This window comes from Abramis brama (genome assembly GCF_963993115.1).
Source record: "Abramis brama genome assembly, chromosome: 2".
In the NCBI taxonomy this organism is placed as follows: domain Eukaryota; kingdom Metazoa; phylum Chordata; class Actinopteri; order Cypriniformes; family Leuciscidae; genus Abramis; species Abramis brama.
Genome location: NC_139964.1, coordinates 30,346,724 through 30,368,374, shown reverse-complemented (window position 1 = coordinate 30,368,374; position 21,651 = coordinate 30,346,724). Strand labels below are relative to the sequence as shown.

At 36.2% G+C, this 21,651-nt stretch overlaps 1 protein-coding gene and 1 long non-coding RNA gene across 2 annotated transcripts; one reads left to right on the top strand and one right to left on the bottom strand.

The window, feature by feature from the left end:
* Positions 1 to 320: 320 nt before the first annotated feature.
* Positions 321 to 4,483, bottom strand: LOC311078180. Its single transcript, XR_014605071.1, has 2 exons — positions 4,375 to 4,483; positions 321 to 2,544 (listed from the first exon to the last, which is right to left on the bottom strand). It is a non-coding gene; the product is annotated as an uncharacterized lncRNA (long non-coding RNA).
* Positions 4,484 to 12,895: 8,412 nt separating this feature from the next.
* Positions 12,896 to 21,327, top strand: caly (calcyon neuron-specific vesicular protein). Its single transcript, XM_084106894.1, has 5 exons — positions 12,896 to 13,036; positions 14,761 to 14,891; positions 17,579 to 17,695; positions 17,776 to 17,889; positions 19,939 to 21,327. Exons 2-5 carry the CDS (start codon positions 14,763 to 14,765, stop codon positions 20,107 to 20,109), a joined length of 531 nt encoding a protein of 176 aa, XP_083963020.1. The 5' UTR covers positions 12,896 to 13,036; positions 14,761 to 14,762; the 3' UTR covers positions 20,110 to 21,327.
* Positions 21,328 to 21,651: the final 324 nt, after the last annotated feature.

The window sequence follows — 21,651 nt, the reverse complement described above, 5'->3', positions numbered from 1 at the left end:
TTTACCATTTTTCACTTGTCAGTTGTTATTTATGTATATCCTATGTATTTAGTGGTTTATATATTTGTATCAATTGAATGCTTTCTTGCCGAATATAGGCAATTCAACAACAAAACAAAAAAAGACCCCAAACTTTTGAACGTTAGTGGAATGAATCTAAACTGAACCAAGCTAAACCTGATTTATCTCTCGTCCCATCATGCATCATTGCAATAATACACATATACCTGTTCATGAAAGAATTTCCCATGGCAGCATTGAAACTGTTTCCCATAGGATGTGGAAGTGTGGTGAAAGGATCTGAGTTGGTACGAGAAAGGTTTTAAGTTCAAACACATTAAGTGATGGTTTTATTTAGGGTTAGATAAGTGCCTGTTGAATGAGGACTTGTTTATTAGGGGAAAAACCTACATAGCTCACTTTTTAATTGCATAGAGAGACTTGTTGCAGACCAGTCAACTTTTGCAGAGTCACTCTGAAATAAGCAAAAACTTCAAATTGTTCATATGTTAATAAAATCAAGATTCCCAGAACTTAAGGAGGAGGATATGCCATTGCCACAAAAAATAAAAAATAAATTAGGAACTGGGAAGAACACCATTCTCAGGAAGTCATGATCAACTCATTCGCCCAGTATGCAGACTGACTATCATTGTGTGGCACAAAAATCCCCTTACCAGTGAAGCAGAGAAAAAGCAAAAGAGAGACATACAAAAAAAAAGAAGAAGACATGTTTGAAGATTGTGAAATAGCTTCGCTGTATAACTCTCTCTGACCATTGAACTCTAAGATAGCAATCTTATGTTTACATTGTCGGTAACTTCATCCACACTAAGAGTTCTCCACTTGTGTGTTGCAGTGATTCAGTCCAGAATGGTTGTGCAAGTTTTATAAATCTGCCTGGCAGCAACACCACATTCTTTTTGGGTTAAATAAATCATGGCTAGTGTGTCTGAGAACTACAGTGACTTAGGGGAAATCGAAACCTAACTAGTTTGTGTTTAGTAGAACATGCTGACTGTAATTGCTTTCTTCTGTTGCTCTTTTTTGTGCATAGTCATTTAATGCAAAATGATCATATTATTTGCATTATCATTATTTTGCATTCATTAATATAGTCTACAGTTCATTTAACTGCACATTTGTGATTTTGCATAATGCTTCGAGAGTTGTCACAATGGAAACCTGCTATTAAATGGCAAAATCTAAACAGTAAAATTACCGTACATATCTTTTAAAATGTCATTTATTCCTTTGATGCAAAACTGAATTTTCAGCATTATTACTCCAGTCTTCAGTGTCACATGATCCTACAGAAATCATTCTAATATGATGATTTGATGCTCAAGAAACATTTCTGATTATTATCAATGCTGAAAACAGTTGTGCTGCTTAATATTTTTGTGAATATATATATATATATAAAGGATTCTTTGATATCAGAGATATTAAAAATATAGACTTTAATGTATCAAAATGTTATGCAATAAAAATATGAATTTCTTCAAATCTTACTAATCAAACTTTGAATGGTAGTGTATATATATATACAACACGCGATATTTAAATGTAAAATAGCTACTGAAGATAATTCATGAAACAACAAAAATGGAAAATGTTCAACCATTTGGCTAACAGAATGGTATTTAATTTACAACCTGATATTAATTAAACCTATTCTATATAATATAAAAATGTAGGGATGTCCCTGAAGCCAAATACTATGTTCGGAAAAGGTATGACACATTCTACGGAGCCCCTAAAGGGACATGGTGATGGAAAAAAATATATATTTCAGGGCTTTTGCGTTCTCTCGCAATTTTATAGTTGGGTAATTATATTGTAAATAATTTGCAGGAATCATGAAGCCGCAATCAATATGCGGGGTATTGAAATCGCTTTTGAATGCCCGCTTGCTTTTTACTTTCACTTTCTAATTCGCAATCTCATGTACTCTGTGTATAGTAGCGGTAGTGGCCACTCATTTCACAAGACGTCAATGTCAATGATGCTCAGGATCTGTTGTGCACCAAATCCTCCGCCATCGTCCTGTCAGTCATCTCTCCTTACTATCTTCATAACTGAAATCTGATGTAATGTAATGTAACCGACTACCGCAGCAAGCCGAACCATGTCCCTTTAGGGCCTCCGTAGAATGCATTATTCATTTTCCGTGCCTTTCCAAAACTGGATTTAAGCTTCGGGCACATCCCTATTAAAATTAAAATAATTCATTGCAACCGTTATGATTATTGCGATATATTCATGAGGCTGTGACTACTAGCTACTCATCATATCACGCACACGTGTTCCGGTCTGGCCTGAGCGAGTGTCGCCCCGCCGTGTTGCGGGTATTTGGCCATGCGTAGCGGTGGCAGACGGGAGCCCTGGAGGGGCCCGCTGAGAGGGTAGGTCGGTTGGGACAGCTCTCGTATGGAGTCCATGTACTCATCCAGACTCTGCTGAAGCTCGCTTTCCTGGAGCTCTGCGATCGTAGGGAGGAGATCCACAGAGGTCAGGCTCCTCCTGGGCTTCATGCTGGAACTGAGAGAGCGTGTCAAATAAACACTGGATTCAAGCCTGGTTTGTTATAATTTCATTACTATAACTAAACCATGAGAAGAATGTGTTAATAACATTCCTCTAACATTAGTATTTTGTTTCCTGAGCTTGATCAGCTGTGAATCTATCTGCATCTCCAGGCTGTTATGATTTCCAGGCCTGTTGTCATTGTGTTTGTTTTTGTGTAATTTTGATTTTGCCACATTAGCCGCGTTTCCATCGAAATTACCCAGAATAATTTTTCCATGCAGGAACTTTTTTTCCCCCAGACCTGTTGTTGTCTGCGTTTCCACCGCGGACTAAAGTACCGTGAAGATTATGCAGATTAGTCTGGTGACGTAGGCCTGCACGCTACTAGCTTAATAAAGCCTGAACCTACGTCCATCGGTCGTATTTTTTAAACTCCATTGTTGATTAGAATAGCAAACAACTGTTACTGAACGCACCGCAACAGACTTTTAAAAATGGTGGTTGAAATAAAATGCTGCGTGGAGTCAACCAATCAAAATGCAGCATGAACTCAACCAATCAGCATGTTCAGCATGCCCGAGTCCCACCCCTGAAGATTCCTGAACTTTGAAAAAGTACTACCTCATGAGCAGGGACTTACTGAGGGGGAGATATTTACCCGGGCCGGAACTTCATTTAGACCCTGGTTCCTGCGGTGGAAACACACAAAGTACCACCCCAAAGTCCCTTGATCCTGGGGGAAGTTCCTGCGGTGGAAATGCGGCTATTGTTTCTCTTTAATCAACTGCTAACAATAGGGGAGACCAGGAGCGACTGTAACAGACTGAATTCATTTAATCCCAAACCAGCCTGAGTCATTATAACATTTAATCAGAACATGCTCACTAAAGTAAAGTCTTTATGCATGAAAACAAAGCATTATTTTTATGGAAATGTTATGACATTTTATGGATTTGTTTTGGAATAAAAATTGTATGGCATCTGAATCTTTAAAATTGGTAGTGAAATATTTAATATTGTCTAGTTTAAGACTGTTTAAGTTGATCATCTATACTGCTAATTGTATAATGTGTGTGTGTGTGCGTGTGTGTGTGTGTGTGTGTGTGTTTAGATATGTATATACACATTTATAACACAATACATATATTATAGTTACATATGTTTTTAAATACATGTAAATACTTTTTATATTTATAAAATAATTACTATTTGTATAAATCAATATATATTCTGTGTCTGGTTCTTCTCTATTGTCAAAATAATAACACTAACAAAATATATATGATCAATAAGTTATGACAACATATGTTTTTACATTGCTTTAACTCATCAAAATAAGTTAAGCAATTTAAAAAATAAATTATAAGTTACAAGATTCAACTCATTGTTTTAAGTCAATTTCATGTCATTGTGTTGCAATGACTTAAACATTCAAGTTGATTGTACTTAAAAAAAATTATTTGGTCAAAAATACAGAAAAAAAACACAGTAATATTGTGAAATACTATTACAATTTAAAATAATGAAATATTTTAATATACTTTAAAATTCAATTTATTTCTGTGATGCAAAGCTGAATTTTCAGCATCATTACTCCAGTCTTCAGTGTCACATGATCCATAAGAAATTATTCTAATATGCAGTATATTAAAATATATCTTAAAATGTATAATCTTACACTTCAACAATAAAAAATGTGTGTGTGTGTGTATATATATATATATATATATATATATATATATATATATATATATATATATATATATATATATATATATATATATATATATATAACTAGAGGTTAGGTTGTCTAGAGGAGAATAATTCCCTGTAAAGACTCACCTGTATAAATGTATATCTTGAGTGTTTATATCCAGATCTCTGCCCAGAGGAGCAGCTTCACGAGCAGGTAAGTGTGTCTTGTGTTCTGCTGAGGATTTTACACATAGTTAGTGACTTTAAATCCTCTGGCATCAAGAGCAAATGTACTAAAAATAAGCAAAGGAAACCCATGGCTTAAGCAAAGGAAACCCATGGCTTTAGTGTGTGTGTGTGTGTGTGTGTGTGTGTGTGTGTGTGTGTGTGTGTGTGTGTGTGTGTGTGTGTTGTTTGTTACCTGCATTGTACCTGCATGTTATACAACCCTCTGATCCGTATTTTACATTATAGCACTTATATAATTTGTTTTTGTATGATATTCACTTTTGTATGATTTGCATTTCACTCAACTTCATACACACGTCTCAGCACAAGAAGTGTTGTGCAGTATTTGTTGAGTCTTTAATCTTTAGTTTTGAATAGTAATGCATGTTTTTTTCTTCATTGACATTTGACTGAGCTTCTCTGGACTCCTAGTTAGTATAGTTTTAACAAGAAAGATGGAATATTTTCATTCTTCTTCATGATTCACTGAAGATGATTGCGAAACTCACTCCTGAATTTGTGCCATCTCTGTTTCATAATCTGGACATATTCCCACAGAGCAAACAACAGATCCTTGGTACGGATAATTAAAAGACACATGACTGTTATCTGTTTGAGATGCTGCTATATTCCTTCAGGGTTTCAATAATACATGTTATAACGTGTAGTTCAGGTTACTGTGTGAATTAAAAGATTTCTCACACCTACGACTCAGAGAAAACATTTTAGTAATGAGCATTTGATCCTTGCATATGTTGTGACAAGCAATTACAATATGAGAGACATAATCAAAATGAAAGGGACTATATGCATATAATTCCGTAATAATCGCCTTGTATTGCCAATATGTGGAAAATAACAAAACTAGACTGATTTTTTATGTGAAGGACTAGGGATGTTTTTGTCTGGAAAACCAAAAGAGTCTGACAGTTATGTGTTATCGTCTGAGTCTCTTCCGTTCCACGACCTTTATTTGGGCTATCTCATCTGCCAACATGATGAAGGTGAATTACAGAGCTGGTGCAAACATACCCACATCGCCATGATCAGGTGCTTTCTTTGTTTTCCCACAGCAGCCATTGTTGTTGTATGTTTATTTTTTATTATGTATTTATTTATTTAGAGCATGCAGGACATACACATTCAACGTCAGCAGCGTGAACGGGGTCGGGATGTTTGTTAACAGTAGACGAAAAGGTATTTCAAACTACTTTTTACTTTTAAGCAAAGAACGGAAAAAAAATTCGCTGTGATTATAACGAGGCATTGAATCACGTTCAATCTCTTGTAAAGGCCAATTTATATTTCTGCGTCAAGTGTACGCCGTAGTGTACATCGTAGGCTACGCATGTAGGCGACGCCGTCGTGAGTATTTATACTTCTGCGTTATGTCTGTGTTGCTCTGTAGTTACACCGCCGAAACGCTAGTTGGCGGGGGCGGGTTTTAATGTTCCACTGTGTTAAGATTCCTCGCGGCGGTTTTGAGTTTAGGCTACTAAGCGACTGAAAGAGAGCGGATCATGTTGGAGTTGGAGCTTATCGAGGTGGAAAAACAGTTAATTTTAGTGAAATTACTAAAACTAAAAGGCAGAAACGAGAGAAGGCGTCGGAGGAGATGGTACGTGCGACCCGTGAACCTGTTGACGGTTGAACCGAATTTAAAAATGACGGGCGGTGCAGAAGAACACGCCGGAAACGCGTAGGAGGAAATGCGATGCTACCAAGCCGAACAATCACAGATCTTGCGGTCCGCGTCGTCGCGACGTGTAGTTACATTTTTGACGACGCAGAAGTATAAATTGGCAAGCACATGCTGGCTGCAGTTCACTTAACGGCCACTGGTGTCACTAATAACAAGGGTTTCTGAATTCTCGTGGTCTTCAGGAAAATGTGAATGAAATTACTATAGCCTCAAAACTCATGATCATTTTTATCCAGTGTGTCTTTGTATTGATATTATATTGACTTATAATATAACAAATTCAACTACATTTTACTTATAGTTTTATATTTTAAATCTGGGATCATATAGGGTTGTCATTTGACTAAAAAAATTAATTGAATGAATTAAATTATTATTGTTTTTTTTTTAAACAGTTCAACTCTTGAAAACACATCTATACCGTTTCATTTTTAAATGCTAGAATGCATTTGGGTGGAATTTATTTTGTTATTTTTATATAATTAATTGTAAATTAACACTTTTAACCAGAGAGTGTTAATTTAATATACTTGCATTCATATTTAATTTTTCTGTTATATTTATTTATTATTTTAATAATTATTACTGAGTATTATATTTGTAGCTCATTTGCAAGCTTTTTAAATTCATTCTGTTGAACTGGAAGTTATTTAACTGGATAATTCACATAGCACATCTATGTAAAGGAATAAACTCAATAGTGCTCAGTCATTACAAACATGACAACAGGGACTTCTGCTCTTATCTCTGAGTCAGAAATGATGCCGGAAAAGAAACCAAGTTCTTGATTAGACCATTCATGAAGAAAACTCTCGAAGTACTTTGGTTATCATGTGGAGAAATATTCCGCAACAGGACAGGAAGCAGCCCGATGATTAATTCATGACACCCGCATTGACATATCTCAAGACATGACGTCACTCGACATGCTTAGACCACATTAAGACCTTTTACTATGACTGTGTCTTGGTTCTGGTAAAGGATCACGAGACATGGGAGGAATTAGAATTACTGAAATTCTTTGGAAATGCACTGACCTCATGTCTCTGGACACACTACTTCTCCATAAATGTAGATTATGAAGATGCAGTCAGCGGGTGCGCAGACATTTCCCGACTGAATACTTCTGATGATTTACAGCTGACCACCATGCTCATATAGCTTCTCTTTATTATAATCATGCACAAAGGAAGTGTAAAAATGTTCCGGGGAAAGTATACACACAAGGAAAGATTTAGTCAGGCTTTACTTATCACAGTTATAGTATGCTTAGATTTGGTTTCGTTTCTATCAGTCTGTTTAGCCTGTTTTCTCGTTTTCCTTAGTTCTCCTTTTCCCGCCGCTAATCAGTTCCCATAGATATTCATTTGTAAATCTCAGCTGTTCATCATTTAGTTAAAGTCATAATTTAGTCCAACCCCGTAAGACCTTCGTTCATCTTCGGAACACAAATTAAGATATTTTTGATTAAATCTGAGAGCTGGATCACTCCTACATAGGCTTCTAAGACATTATAACTTGCTGGCCCAGAAAATGTATTAAAGACATCGTTAAGTTTTTTCACGTAGTGTTTTAGCGCAGCGCATCTGTGTTGCACATCACACGCATCACACACATGACCAGCGTCGGCCAATAGTGAGCCTACGTGGTGACGTGCAACACAGACGCGCTGCGCTAAAACACTATGTGAAAAAACTAAAGGCCCAGAGAGAAGGAAATGAATAGTGGAATAAAAGTTGTTATTTTTTTATTTATTTTTTTGCGCACAAAAAGTATTCTCGTCGCTTTATAAACTAAAGATTGAGCCACTGTAGTCACTTGGACTATATTAACGATGTCTTTAATACATTTTCTGGGCCAGCAAGTTATAATGTCTTAGAAGCCTATGGAGGAGTGATCCAGCTCTCAGATTCAAAAATACCTTAATTTGTGTTCCGAAGATGAACGAAGGTCTTACGGGGTTGGAACAACGTGGGTGAGTAATTACTGACAGAATTTTCATTTTTGGGTGAACTAACCCTTTAAATCACCATGTGTATTAAGTTCTTCACCTTGTTGGTGTTTGTGCATTGCACACTGTTTCGAATTGTTGGCTTATGTTTAATAAAGAAAAGTCGTTAAAGTCGGCATGAAACAGAAGTTGTGATAGTGTTTTCTTCGCTATTGTGACGGATATCCAAATGAAACGGCTTCTCAAGCAAGAAAAAATGTGATACGGGAATTGATTTTGTCCATTGGGAATTGATTGGATGGTTGTTGTTTGCTATTGGTGTGATGTCATGTGAGTGACAGGTTGATCCCGCCCTCGTGCCAGTAAACACATCATCAGAGAAGAGATGTCGCAAAAGGGGAAGCTGTTTTGATTAAAGATTACGAGGGCACATGAATTAAAAATAAATAAATAATAATTCATAATAAATGCTGCAATATTCCATAAAAAAAATAACAAGAATTGTTAATGCTGTAATTGATTTCATGGTGACTTTAACCATGTAAACGGACGAGCAGAATGATACAAACAGTGAAAAGTCCCAGTGATCTCAGAAAGCTTCTCATCAGATTTGAGGACCGGAAGTAATCTTTCTATTAAATATAATAGTAGCCTATATCCCATTCAAATTCTGACATATTAAACATAAACATGCTATTCGCATTTAAACAGTAGGCTATGCATGTAAAATATGATTGCTGATTTAAAGAAGGCAAGAACAGAACCCGAGGGAGGAGAAGAAAATGGAGTTGGAGGGAAAGCCTTTTATCTTCACCACATGGAATTGTATAAACCTGGAACATTCAAATGGACAAATCAGTAGAGCAGAGAATACATGTAGGCCTACCAATGCAGAATATAAATATTACATGAAGCAGCCAGCAACATATGAACACCTCAATCCACATGCTTTGATCTCCATCTGCAGCGAACAGAGATACCAAACGCTTTTGCTTAGACAGATTAATCTGCGACCAAAGGAAGGAGTACTTCTGATTGTATTCCAGCCACACGGTCCAGACTCCAACTGCGCAGAAAGAGATTTGGTTTCTGAGACACCATTAAGCATGAAACAACTGCTGCTGTAACTGCGTGTTTATGTGTTTCCTCCACAGGCGTTTGATGCGCGGATGAGTCGAACTCGCTCTTTGTTTACCTTAACATTAATCACAGACAAACAACATGGCTGCTGCTGCAATGGATACTTTCACGTGAGTGAAAGGAAAAGAGTGAAAAGTTCAGCCTACCGTAACTTAAGAACAATGATACTGTACTTAAAAATAAAACTTTAGGTAGCTATCAAATCCACGCTGAGATGTAGACCGGATATTGGTGTGATTTTTTTTTTTTTTTTTTTTTGACGATTTTTTCTCATGCTCACCAAGGCTGCGTTTATTTGATCCAAAATACATTAAAAACAGAAATATTGTGAAATATTTTTGCAGTTTCAAATAACTGTTTTCTATTTGAATATATTTTAAAATGTAATTTATTCCTGTGATCAAAGCTGAATTTTCAGCATCATTACTCCAGTCTTCAGTGTCACATGATCCTTCAGAAATCAATTTAACATTCTGATTTTCTGCTCGAGAAACATTTTTGTTTATTAATGTTAAAAACAGTTGTTTTGATTAATATTTTTCAGGATTCTTAAATATAATGTTCAAAAGAATAGCATTCGTTTGAAATATAAATATTTTGTAACAGGCCTAAGACTTTACAATAAGGTTCTATTTGTTAAATTAGTAAACTACTTCATTAACATGAACTAGCAATTAAAAGTACTTCTACAGCATTTATTAAGCTTAATTAATATTAGTTCAAACATTTACTAATACATTATTAAAATCAAAAGGTGTGTCTGTTAATACTACAGAACTTAATGGAACTGAGCTAACATGGACAGTGCAAAGTTCATACAGTAAATACAGTAAATGTATTGCTTATTATTTGTTAAGTTAGTTGATGCATTAATACTTAATGGGATCTTATTGTAAAGTGTTACCTTGTCTCATAACTATACACTTTTTATAATTAGTAATATTTATACTATTATATAAATTATTTTTAATATTATTAATGAATTTTCAATTATTAATTTTTTATTCTCTTTGACTTGAGAAACATTACTATTATCATAAAGACATCATGAAGAAATAATATAAAGAGATTAAGAACATCTCCCCCTCGTCCAGATGTTCACGGTCTCTTCCATGGAACTGAATTAGAGCTCAAGTATGTTTGGACTGGACAGTTTTGGAGGAGTCGTATTATGATTCATAACTCATTTCCCCAAGAGAAGCATTATTTTTTCAGCTGCCAGGCGTGTCGTAAATAAGCAAGTTTAGGCTGTTACATGATTTCTTGGATCAAGTTCAGGGTGCATCTGTCCATTACAACTGCTGGGGTTTTGTTTAATCTTAAAACTTTTAATAGATAATTGTATAACAGTAGAGTATGTATCAAAATCCTTTACCAACTCAATATGTTTAGCAACTGTATACTTTTCAGGCCTGTTTGAAGATATGTATAAAATGTAGTTTAGTCTATAAAACATCCCGTGCCTGGCGTTTCCCGGCATTCCCTTAGATTAGGCTATTTGTGGAGATAAAGCAGTCACCAGCGGAAAGATTAGGGTTATGTCTAATTCAGGAGTCCTAGTTACTGTAAATAAGGTCTGGAAAGTTATCCAGGGCTGACCTGGGATTATCCTCAGTTCTGTGATAAATCTGGAAAGGGCAGTTCAAAAGATTGGCGTGTGACCTTTCACTTTGTTTGCAATCGGATGTTGTGTAAATGACAACAAAGGGTTTTTACTCCTCTCACTTCAGTCAAGTTGGAAAGTCGTGTTTAAAAACCAAATAATTATTTTAAATGCCACACTGCCATCTAGTGACAACAGGGAAGTCCTGAACACATCAAATGCCTTTATGTTCAGACTATTAAACACCATGTTCAACTACCTTACAGTCAAGACAAATATGGTCAGTTGACCTTTGACATCTATTGGGATTTAGAACTGATTAAACTGCTAAAGGCTACACTCGGAATGTATTAAAGGTCTAGTTCACTGTTAATGCCTTTACTAACCCCCTGGAGTCGTATGGATTACTTTTAGGATGGATGGATGGATGGATGGATGGATGGATGCGCTTTTTTGGGCTTCAAAATCCAGGGTACCATTCACTCCCATTATAAAGCTTGGAAGAGCCTGGATATTTTTAAATATAACTCTAATTGTGTTAATCTGAAAGAAGAAAGTCATATACACCTAGGATGGCTTGAGTGTGAGGAAATGATGGGATTTTTGGGTGAACTAACCCTTTAAATAGAGCAGTGGTTCTTCTCAACCTTTTTGACTAGAAGATCAGAGAGAACGAGAGAGAGAGAGTTCATATTTATTATTAATACATTTTTGTATAGGTACATTAATTAACCACAATTTATTTTATGATTCCAGAAGTTTCCAGAAATGTTTTTATCAATAAAATAAAATCTTAAAGTAACGTTTAAAATGCTGTTTAAGCCATACTTAAGTTTTTTAAAATACTGACACTAGGTGGCAATGTTGCTTATTATTAATGTATATGATTTTGATTCAAGAAGTACAGAAAAAAATACAGTCTTCATTGGGAACGATTTAATAAAGTATGCATACTGAAATATAATTGACTCAAAATTATGACTAAGCTAAAAAAAAAAAAAGTAAAAAAAAGACTAACTAAATTTCGAAGATTCCAGTTAACTGAAGGTGAGAAAAAGAAATGTAAACTGGCACGATGGACTAGATGAGAGAGTTGGCATGATAAATTCATAACGTTTGGTAAATCCAAAGCATACTCGAGTCGAGATAATAAAATGTCCATAAGCTGAGACAGGGCTGACGGTGATACTATTCAGTCTTTCCGTTCAGTGTGTTACTTACGCAATCACAATTACCAAAATTCCAATAATGAAAAATGTCTCAGGATAAAAAATCTATTCTCAGCTAAATTCTATAGGCTATGGAGGACAAGGATTGAAAGTATAGGCTATTCTTGTTACAGTTTTATTCTTCTTCTTTTTTTCTTTCTTTTTTTCTCACAGTGCAATTTCTAGATCTTCACATTCATATGATCACGCAGCCTACAGTAAACTATTACTTTGGCCAACAAATATTGTAATGTAAAATAAAAAATAAAATAAAAATAAAACGCTTGTCCTGAGAATACAGTTTTGGTTAAAAGCTTGATTATTTAGTGCACTTATGTAATTGTTTTTGTCACAGTAAAACTTTTGACTCAAAAAGAACACACTGGAAAACTTTCCGAACTAGCCTTCATATGTATGGTTAACTAATTTGCCTAGTTTAACAAAGAACAAATAAGAGAATAGCCTACATTTAAAATATTGAATATAATGAAAAAAAATTATCATGTTCTAGATGAGATATTGTAATAATAATATAATTGTAAATGATACTTGACAAATAATTGTAGTCTACAAAACGATTCCATCTTTCGAGTCAAACGTATTTTATACATATTAGTAGCTATATTTAAGAATTTAATTGAAATGTCACTTGCTTTAAAACCACATGTTTTATCCGCGTAAAGCGCAAGCACTCTTTTTGCAACACACCTGAAAATATACCGCAGGCTACTACCATTGCCATTTACATAGATCACCCCCACAGATGCTCAACGTAAATGTGAATATCATGTGTAATAGGAATTTGTCACATTGATCAGCCAGTTATGTGCTGCGATGCGGCTGACATCATACAGCGGCGACGGCCGCGGGTGCGCTTCAGTGATTCACGCGCGCACGCGCGCGCACCCACACACCGCCATAATAACAGCTAAAGCTCCGTCAGCATCAGCACCATCAAGACAACCGCAGGGAAACCAGTGAGTATCTGTATTTCATTTCATAATTAATTTCCGACGAAAGACAGATGGTAGGCTAGGCTTATTCGATGTCCATCGTTTCGCCTTTGTCGTTTCTAATCGGCTGATATTAGAAAACAGAGAATTTATTCCGTTAATTAAAAAATTTCCAATCGAAATTCTTTCAGTGCATCGTAAGAATCAAAAACATCCATCATTATCCTGAGGAATAATATCTCAGTGAATGCGCAGCTGTTGCGTATGGTCTATTGTGAGCGCATAATGTGTGTGATGAATTAGGCCTACAAATCTCGTTTTTAGCTTCCGTTTGTGCTGAATGTGTGCTAGATCGTCGATTATAACGTTGTTTATGGTTTGACGAGCTTTCAGTGCTGCTGGTCTGTGCCAGTTTGGACACACACACACACACACGTATGCTGATGTGCGGTAGGCATGTTGGGCATCTCGGATAACCTTGATAAGGTGCTCGTGTGGAAGAGCCAATCAAATCCGCCTATTCCGTGTCCTGCTTCACGTGCAGTGTTTGCGTCAGAACAGCAAACATCAGTTTACTTATTTGAATACAGTTTCAAATGTAGTGCGTTTATAAAGAACATTATTGGGTGTTAACAATGATGAAAACCAACGGATGTTTTTTCAGCAATCCATACTTATATTTTAAATATGATAAATTATACATTTAAAATGCATTCTAACATAAAGTAGGCTACTAGGGCAAAACACATTGATTGATTGATCTATGGAATATGTTTGGTCCCCATTTGCAAAGTATGGTTTACATATAAACAGGGTATATTTGATGTATAGTCTATTCTTCCCCACTAAATGTCATAAAAAAGTGAATCGTGATTGTTTTATTTTTTTTAGACTATGTCAGTCATATGGCCCTTTTCATATCAACATTTTTGGCTTGATTAATCTCTAATATGAACCACATTAAAGAGCTAAATCTGAGCTAATATACAATCTTTACTTAATTCACTCCAAAATATTTTTAAATTAATTGAAATTCTGGGAATGGCATATAGGGGCTACTATGCCTGATCACAGCTAGCTTTTTATTGGCCAATGTGGGAAATCGCTAAAATGGCTTAATATGGACTGACATTTCCATCTATCACTAGTGGTTATTGTGTTTATGTGTTTTGTATTCTGAAGAGAGCTCTATAATAGCCTATTAGGATGGAAGAAGATAATGAGAGAGGTAGTTTTCCTCAGCTAATGAGTAAGACATGAGTGTGTGTGTGTGTGTGTGTGTGTTGGTGAATTATCACAGTCGTAAGTGTGTGTGCATGCGCACTGAGTCATAATGAGATGAAGAGAGATTCACAGTAACTGAGTAACAGCATCAGAGCTCCAACAGCAGGCCCCTAAGACACAGACTTAATGGAGAGGTATTATTTACTCACTAACGTGCTAAATGGAGAATATCCACCGACAACAGATGCAGGAAATTATGCTTTGGAAGGAAAAATGGTGCAGTAGCATCAATACGTTATTGCATCCTAACTCTAAATATATATATTACACTACCGAGTGTCCAAAACCAGGTGCAAAGTAATGTAATGAAAAATATAACACTAATGCCAACAAAATAGTGTGCTTTAACCGAAAGGAAATTGTGTAAGTATTCGGAAATTGTGATATTTTACTGTAAATACTGGGTTCATTTGCATTTTTTATTTTTTTTAAATATAATATCTAATTGTGTGTGTTTGTTTCAGATATGGTGAAACTAGGCAGTAACCTGGCGGAAAAGGTGACGAGACAGCCGTCGGTTGAGGACGGTTTCGACAACATCCCCCTCATCACCCCACTGGAGGTCGGACAGTTACAGCAGCCGTTCCCTGATAAGGTAATTACCATTCATGCATTAGAGAGCAGAACCCACACATAGAGCCATATGAAAGACAGCAACGCACCTCTGTTATTCATTACAGAGGAAGAATGTCATAGGAAGCCGGAGGTGGACCGTTAGACATCCAGTATCGCTGATACCATCAAAGACGAGCTAGAAACCACCATGTTAGATCCTAGCGGATAGCCTGGCATGAAAGAAAGAATTCATGTGGCACCATCAAGATTCATTGTCACCGAGTATGATACGCTTTGTCACTGAAAGGCTTTGCAAACGCACACACGCTCATGTCAGGACTCTCACAGATGGCTTGTATCTATTCTTAGCTCTGTGGGAGGCTAGTGCAACGGGTGGAAACGCACAGCGGAGTTTGGGTTTAACTTTGCAATGACTCATCTAAAAGATGACAAATGATATAGTAGCAGGAGCTCTCTGCATCTGTAATGTGCTGAAGTAACATCCTGCGCATCCTACAACACGGGCTCGCTGGGAAAAATGTGCCTCTGCCTACATTTTTGTGAAATTCCAAAAAATGAACAGTACATATACATACAATTCACTTCAGTTTCCAGCTGAATTGAAAAGTAGTGGCAGTAAAACACAGATGACTTTTATTCACACAAATCATAATTATTGATTGATGAATACTTATTTTCACATGGTTTCTTGCACAATACTATGTTAAAGGATTAGTTCACTTTTAAAAAAACTTTTGCTGATAATTTACTCACCCCCATGTCATCCAAGATATCCATGTCTTTCTTTCTTCAGTCGAAAAGAAATGAAGGTTTTTGATGAAAACATTCCTCCATATAATGGACTTCAATGGGCCCCAAACGGTTCAAGGTCCAAATAACAGTTTCAGTGCAGCTTCAAAGGGCTTTAAACGATACCAGACGATGAATAAGGGTCTTATCTAGCGAAACGATCGGTCATTTCAAAAATAAATAAAAAAGTTTAAGTTTTATAAGCACAAATGCTCGCCTTGCTCTGTTCTGTGATGCGCGTTCGTGATGTCACGTAATACGCAATTACGTTGAAAAGGTCACGCTTTTCTGTCCTGACGAAAATTTTCTTTTAGGCTTTTTAATATTAAAACACCCAGGATACGCACACAAAATGGGCATTTTAAACGATAAACTGACACAAAGACATTTGAATATGCGTATATGGTCCTCCTTCCGCACATTTGTAAACACTGACTCGGTACTTCCGCCTACGTCAAGCGTGACCTTTTCAACGTAATTGCGTATTACGTGACATCACGAACGCGCATCACAGAACAGAGCAAGGCGAGCATTTGTGCTTATAAAACTTAAACTTTTTTATTTATTTTTGAAATGACCGATCGTTTCGCTAGATAAGACCCTTATTCATCGTCTGGTATCGTTTAAAGCCCTTTGAAGCTGCACTGAAACTGTCATTTGGACCTTGAACCGTTTGGGGCCCATTGAAGTCCATTATATGGAGAAAAATCCTGGAATGTTTTCATCAAAAACCTTAATTTCTTTTCGACTGAAGAAAGAAAGACATGGGCATCTTGGATGACATGGGGGTGAGTAAATTATCAGCAATTTTTTTTTTTTTTAAGTGAACTAATCGTTTAAGATCTCAAAACTCTTGCATAAACTAATGCATTTTGATTCTTGCATCACATAACCAGCTCCATATTAATGGCCTTTCTGATGTACAGTAGTAGATTTGCTCGGTAGCTCAACTGGTACAGCATGGCACTTGTGACGCTGGAGAACGAACCACTTGTAGAATCAAGCTAAAATGGCATGGTAGCTTCAGCAAATGCGCTTTATCTCACGTTTGCTTTTGTTAAAGTCCCCCTGTATTCAATAATTTTATCCCTTAAAACTCATCTTTGATCACCAAAATGACATATTTAAATGTTTTTTCCTTGAAAAAAACGTCTTCATGCCTTAAAATACCTGTGCCTCATTTAGTATACGTGGTTCTATGAATATGCAAATTAGCCCCGCCTCCACTCACTCACTCCAGCTCAGAGATCCACTCGTTGACGATCACACATTGACATGATTGGTTACAAGGTAGTTTCAAAGTTTCCAGCGATTTCAAAGTGCGTTTTTGAGACTGTCTTTGGTTCAATGCAGTTTTAAGGAGAAAATACTCAGCAATGTTGTTGACTTATGAATTTACTAAAAAAATTGTCTAAAAGCATATTAAAAACACCACATAGACATATAAACAACATTAAAAACTTGATTTTCACCACACAGGGACTCTAACACTATCGGTTAAATTTAGAGTAGAGGGTTTAGTGTATAAGGCGTTAACTAATAGAGAAAGAAAACCACGTAAAATTGAACTCATCCACTCAAATGAATCATAAATTCGGCTTCATTTGGAGCACACAAGGCTTGGTTGGGATGTAATGTTGACTCTACTTTGGCTTCGACTCATTCTGTGCCAGTCACAAGCTGGTAGATAATCTCAATCCACCTTAACACAGTCAAGAACATGATCGCTGGTTGACAAGCTAGAAACCAGCGATGACATTCGAAAACACTGCTATACGCTTCAGCTGGTTCTCCATTAGGGTTTCAGTGCTTACTATGAAAGCAGCGAACCCATTCTTGTGGTTTCTGCCCAGCCCCCTCTCCTTTTGTTCATTATGTGGACTTTTAATAGTTCATTCTTTCTCTCTGACTCTATAGGTGATTGTGAAAACCACAACAGAGTATCAGCTGAAGGAGAAGAAGAGGAAGATGTATGTGCCCAGCATCAAGAAGCTAAACATAAACCTTTACGATGAGATGTCAGAGAAGCTCAAGGTAAAGCAGTTTTACACATTTGTCTCGTTGTTTTGTGAGGGTAATACAAAAATGCTGATGTGTGAGTGTCTGTTTTCCAGCTGACTGGGTTGATCATTATTACCTTGGCGTTCCTGGCGTGTCTGCTGCTGTTGGTCATGTATAAAGCGCTGTGGTACGATCAGCTCGGCTGCCCCGATGGCTTCGTCCTCCAGGTAAACGCACTAGCTCTGTCCCATGCTGATAGAGATCATCTGTGCTCTACTTTAGAAACCATTTTTGGTCTCAAAATGGAGATGACCGATCACACACTTCATTGAGCTAATGTCTTGCACTTGAAAACTAGCCTGTGGTCGCCTCCCATGTGACATCTCAACCTTAGATACTGAACGCATCCTACTTTTTCAGAATGGTGTTATTCTATAGCTACCAGTAACACAGAAAATTCACTAGGCGGCCTATAGGTTTTGGAGCAGAGCGATTAAGTATTAACTGAATCTTTAGTTCGTGTGATATTCGTTTAACATATTATTTTGTTCACAGCTCAGTAAAGCTTAGTCTTCTTCAGACAGCATCTAAAGCTTTGTCGGAGTGTGAGAATGTCTTTAATTAGTCTGAAGCATGACTAAACTGTGATTAAGGCCTGCAGGGGTTTCCACCTCTCCCCCTTTGATGCAGATACCACTGCTGTAATTAGCGTGCCACACTAATGTAGCGTTGCTAACTTGAAGAGCGGGAAAATTGCCTCTTGTTAAGATGGAATGAGGTTTTTGGAAGCTTTGGCATGTTGACGTCTCTTGATTGACGCCTTTCAGTCACAAATATTTTCTTTTCAGTCACAAAAAACACTTATTTTTTATTATTTTGTCGTGGGATGGATGAGTAACTGAGCACTCTTTGCTCAACTGTCACTTTATGCTTCTAAGCATCTGTTTGACAAATTGGAAATGTAATAAACCTTTCATAGTTCGCATTCCATAGAAATAGTCAGTCAGAGCCACATTGAGAGTTTTTTAATAGTTTCTCTTTAGTTCTGGTATTAGTATATATATATATATACTTGAACATATTTATGTGAAAATGTATTACATGGTAAATTAGTTGTTTTTTCAACATTGACAAAAAAAGGTAGGTTGAAGACATGCTCTGTTCGAAATATTATACTGGCAAACTTCTCTTTAATTTTATAGAATGTACATTTTGCACTGTATGCAAATTTTCTGTATTACAGAAAGCCCAGATGATCAACAATTTTCTCAAATGAGTATTTTACACCAGGCCACACTGCGTGGAGGACAGTGTATCCCACAATGCAATGTACATTTTCGAGATAATAGATGAAAATAATATGTAATTTTAGCTGCAGTTTTTAAAATATATTTTTACTCTTTTTTTTTATCTTAATGACGAGAAACTGGAAAAAAATGGATAAATAATTTGATTAAAAATGCACAGTATGCACAAATGCGATGATAATTGGCCACTCATTGAATTAAACATGCAATATAATGAGACTGACTTAATGTTGCATACTATTATTTGAAATGCTTGTATAATAATGTTTTACTTGCTGTTTTTGCATACATTATATATATATATATATATATATATATATATATATATATATATATATATATATAATTGTGCTGTCAAATCGATTAATCGCATCTAACACAAAGGTTTTTGTTTATATATATATGTGTGTGTATGTGTACACACATGTATAATTTATATATATATATATACACACACACACACAAAAAAAATGTTTGTTAGATGCGATTAATCGATTTTACAGCACATTATATATGTTTATATATATATATATATATACACACACACACAATACAGTATATACTATGCAGTATTCAGTATGCTGAAAGCTAGTATTCCATTAAGAACAATATTTTTAGCATTATAGATAGTTAATGTACAGAAATGTAGTTTTTTTCTTGTTGTTGGATAATGTGCTAAGACAGTTGTATGTTCAGGGCTTCATGTCAACTCGGCGCTCTTGGAAAAGATGGAGATAGAAAGACTTTGTCCACTTACACAATATCGATTTCCCCAAATATATTCATGTGTGTAAAAGGAAGTGTTTCAGCGGTCTGTCCGCTGTACCGATGCTACATCGACAGGAATGCAGAGCTCCGTGACATTCACCTTTATGTTTGATTTATTAGAGAACCTGCCTGACCTTCTCCGCACTAGTTAATGTATTCCCGTCTAACCTTTTATTTGCAAACATCCACTTTCTAATCCAGCACAGACACTGCACCCCGGCGGCTCTGGAGATGTACTACCCTGAGCAGAGCTCCAGGGGCAGCTTGTACACCGCCATGACCCACCTCAACCAGGCCAAGAAGAACATCCCAGAGCTGTCCCCTCCCTGGCTCCCGGTCATGAAGGACGACGTCAACCACCCTGAGAAGTAACCGTCTTTCATTCATCTGAAAGGGACACAATCCAAAAATGTTAATGGTGAAGTCAATCGGAAAGGGGTTTATGTGCGTGTTTTGTGTTTAATATGGGGAATATGACGCGAATAACTATTTAGATTAACTGTGACGCACACAAATGTCTGAAGTGAAGCCTGTGGGGGGTTCCCAGGTTTCTACTTTCTCACTCTTTTGCAATACAAATGCTTTCAGCCACTCGGAATTCTACTCCCGACGCTCCATTCCTGTTTAGAGGAAATCTAGGGCGATCCGTTTTAAATGTCACCACGCCACTTTTTTTGATGGCACGTCTCATTGTAGGTTTAGTCGTGCTGCTTGTAATTCTGCGACGTTTGTTAGGCGTTAGTTCTCGCTTATGGTTTCATTTGGAGTCATTTAGCTTAGTGTAATGAACTGTGCATTGGCTGTGAATCGTGCTCTAATGAACCGCAGTGCAACTGAGAAACAAGTGCATTGGCAAGAAAAAGCATTCCAGAAACTCTAAAATCAACTCAAACTACTGATTGTTGTCTTCGAGCAATGTGTCTTTAAACTTACACTTGAGTTTTGGTTTCTTTTTTGTACATTTTACTAAATGAGATCTGACTTTTGATCGCAAGGACGAAATGATTGGTGCAAACGGTCGATTTTATACACATTTGCATGCTTAACGTACCTTGTTCCATCCTAGAATTTGAAAATGAATGTAAATTGGAACCATTTTTAGGTCTTACAAAAATGTAACATTTTTTCTGTTTGTTTGTTTGTTTGTGTGCTGAAACATTTACACACTAAGCACCAGCAGCTATTTAAATGTTTAATTAATGTTATACATTTTTCAAGAGAAAGTTCAAGAATGTGATGACGCCTCTTGAGGATGAGTGACCTTTGAATTGTTTTTGTGTACTAAAGCAAATGAATCCCATCTGAATGTATAAACTTACAATATGTTTCCCCCTTCTTTGTTTATTTATTGTGCTTTATATTTATCTATGGTGATCTGTATTATTTTTTCAATTGCTATAAACATGTAAAGTTCTAATGTGTATTTATTTATGTATTTATCTTAGTCATTTGCAGGAGAGATGAATTGAGGTTATTGGAAGGGTCCGCAGGTGAAATCATAAACCCTGCAGTATTACTCATTTCTGTGTGCGACAAAAATTCATCCATCCTCAATGGATAATAACAGAATAAAGGTTTCAGTATTCACCAGCGCTGTGTCCTGTCATTGCATACGAGTTTCTGTGCAGTTTTACTTCTAATGCTGTATAGGTTGCTATTCTGAAAATCCAGACCCTTGATTCTAAAACAGTGGTGCTGTAAATGAACAGGAAGGCATAACACATAATTTATTAGTAGTAGTCAAGTACACAACTTCCTTACTGGAGTTAAAGTAGAGATACTACTGGACAAATATTACTCATTACAAGTAAAGTTTGTAAAGACTGATTTTTACTTAAGTAAAAGCACAGAAGTACTTGTTTTTAAAAGTACTTAAGTATCAAAAGTAAATGTCAATGCATTGTTTTTATTATT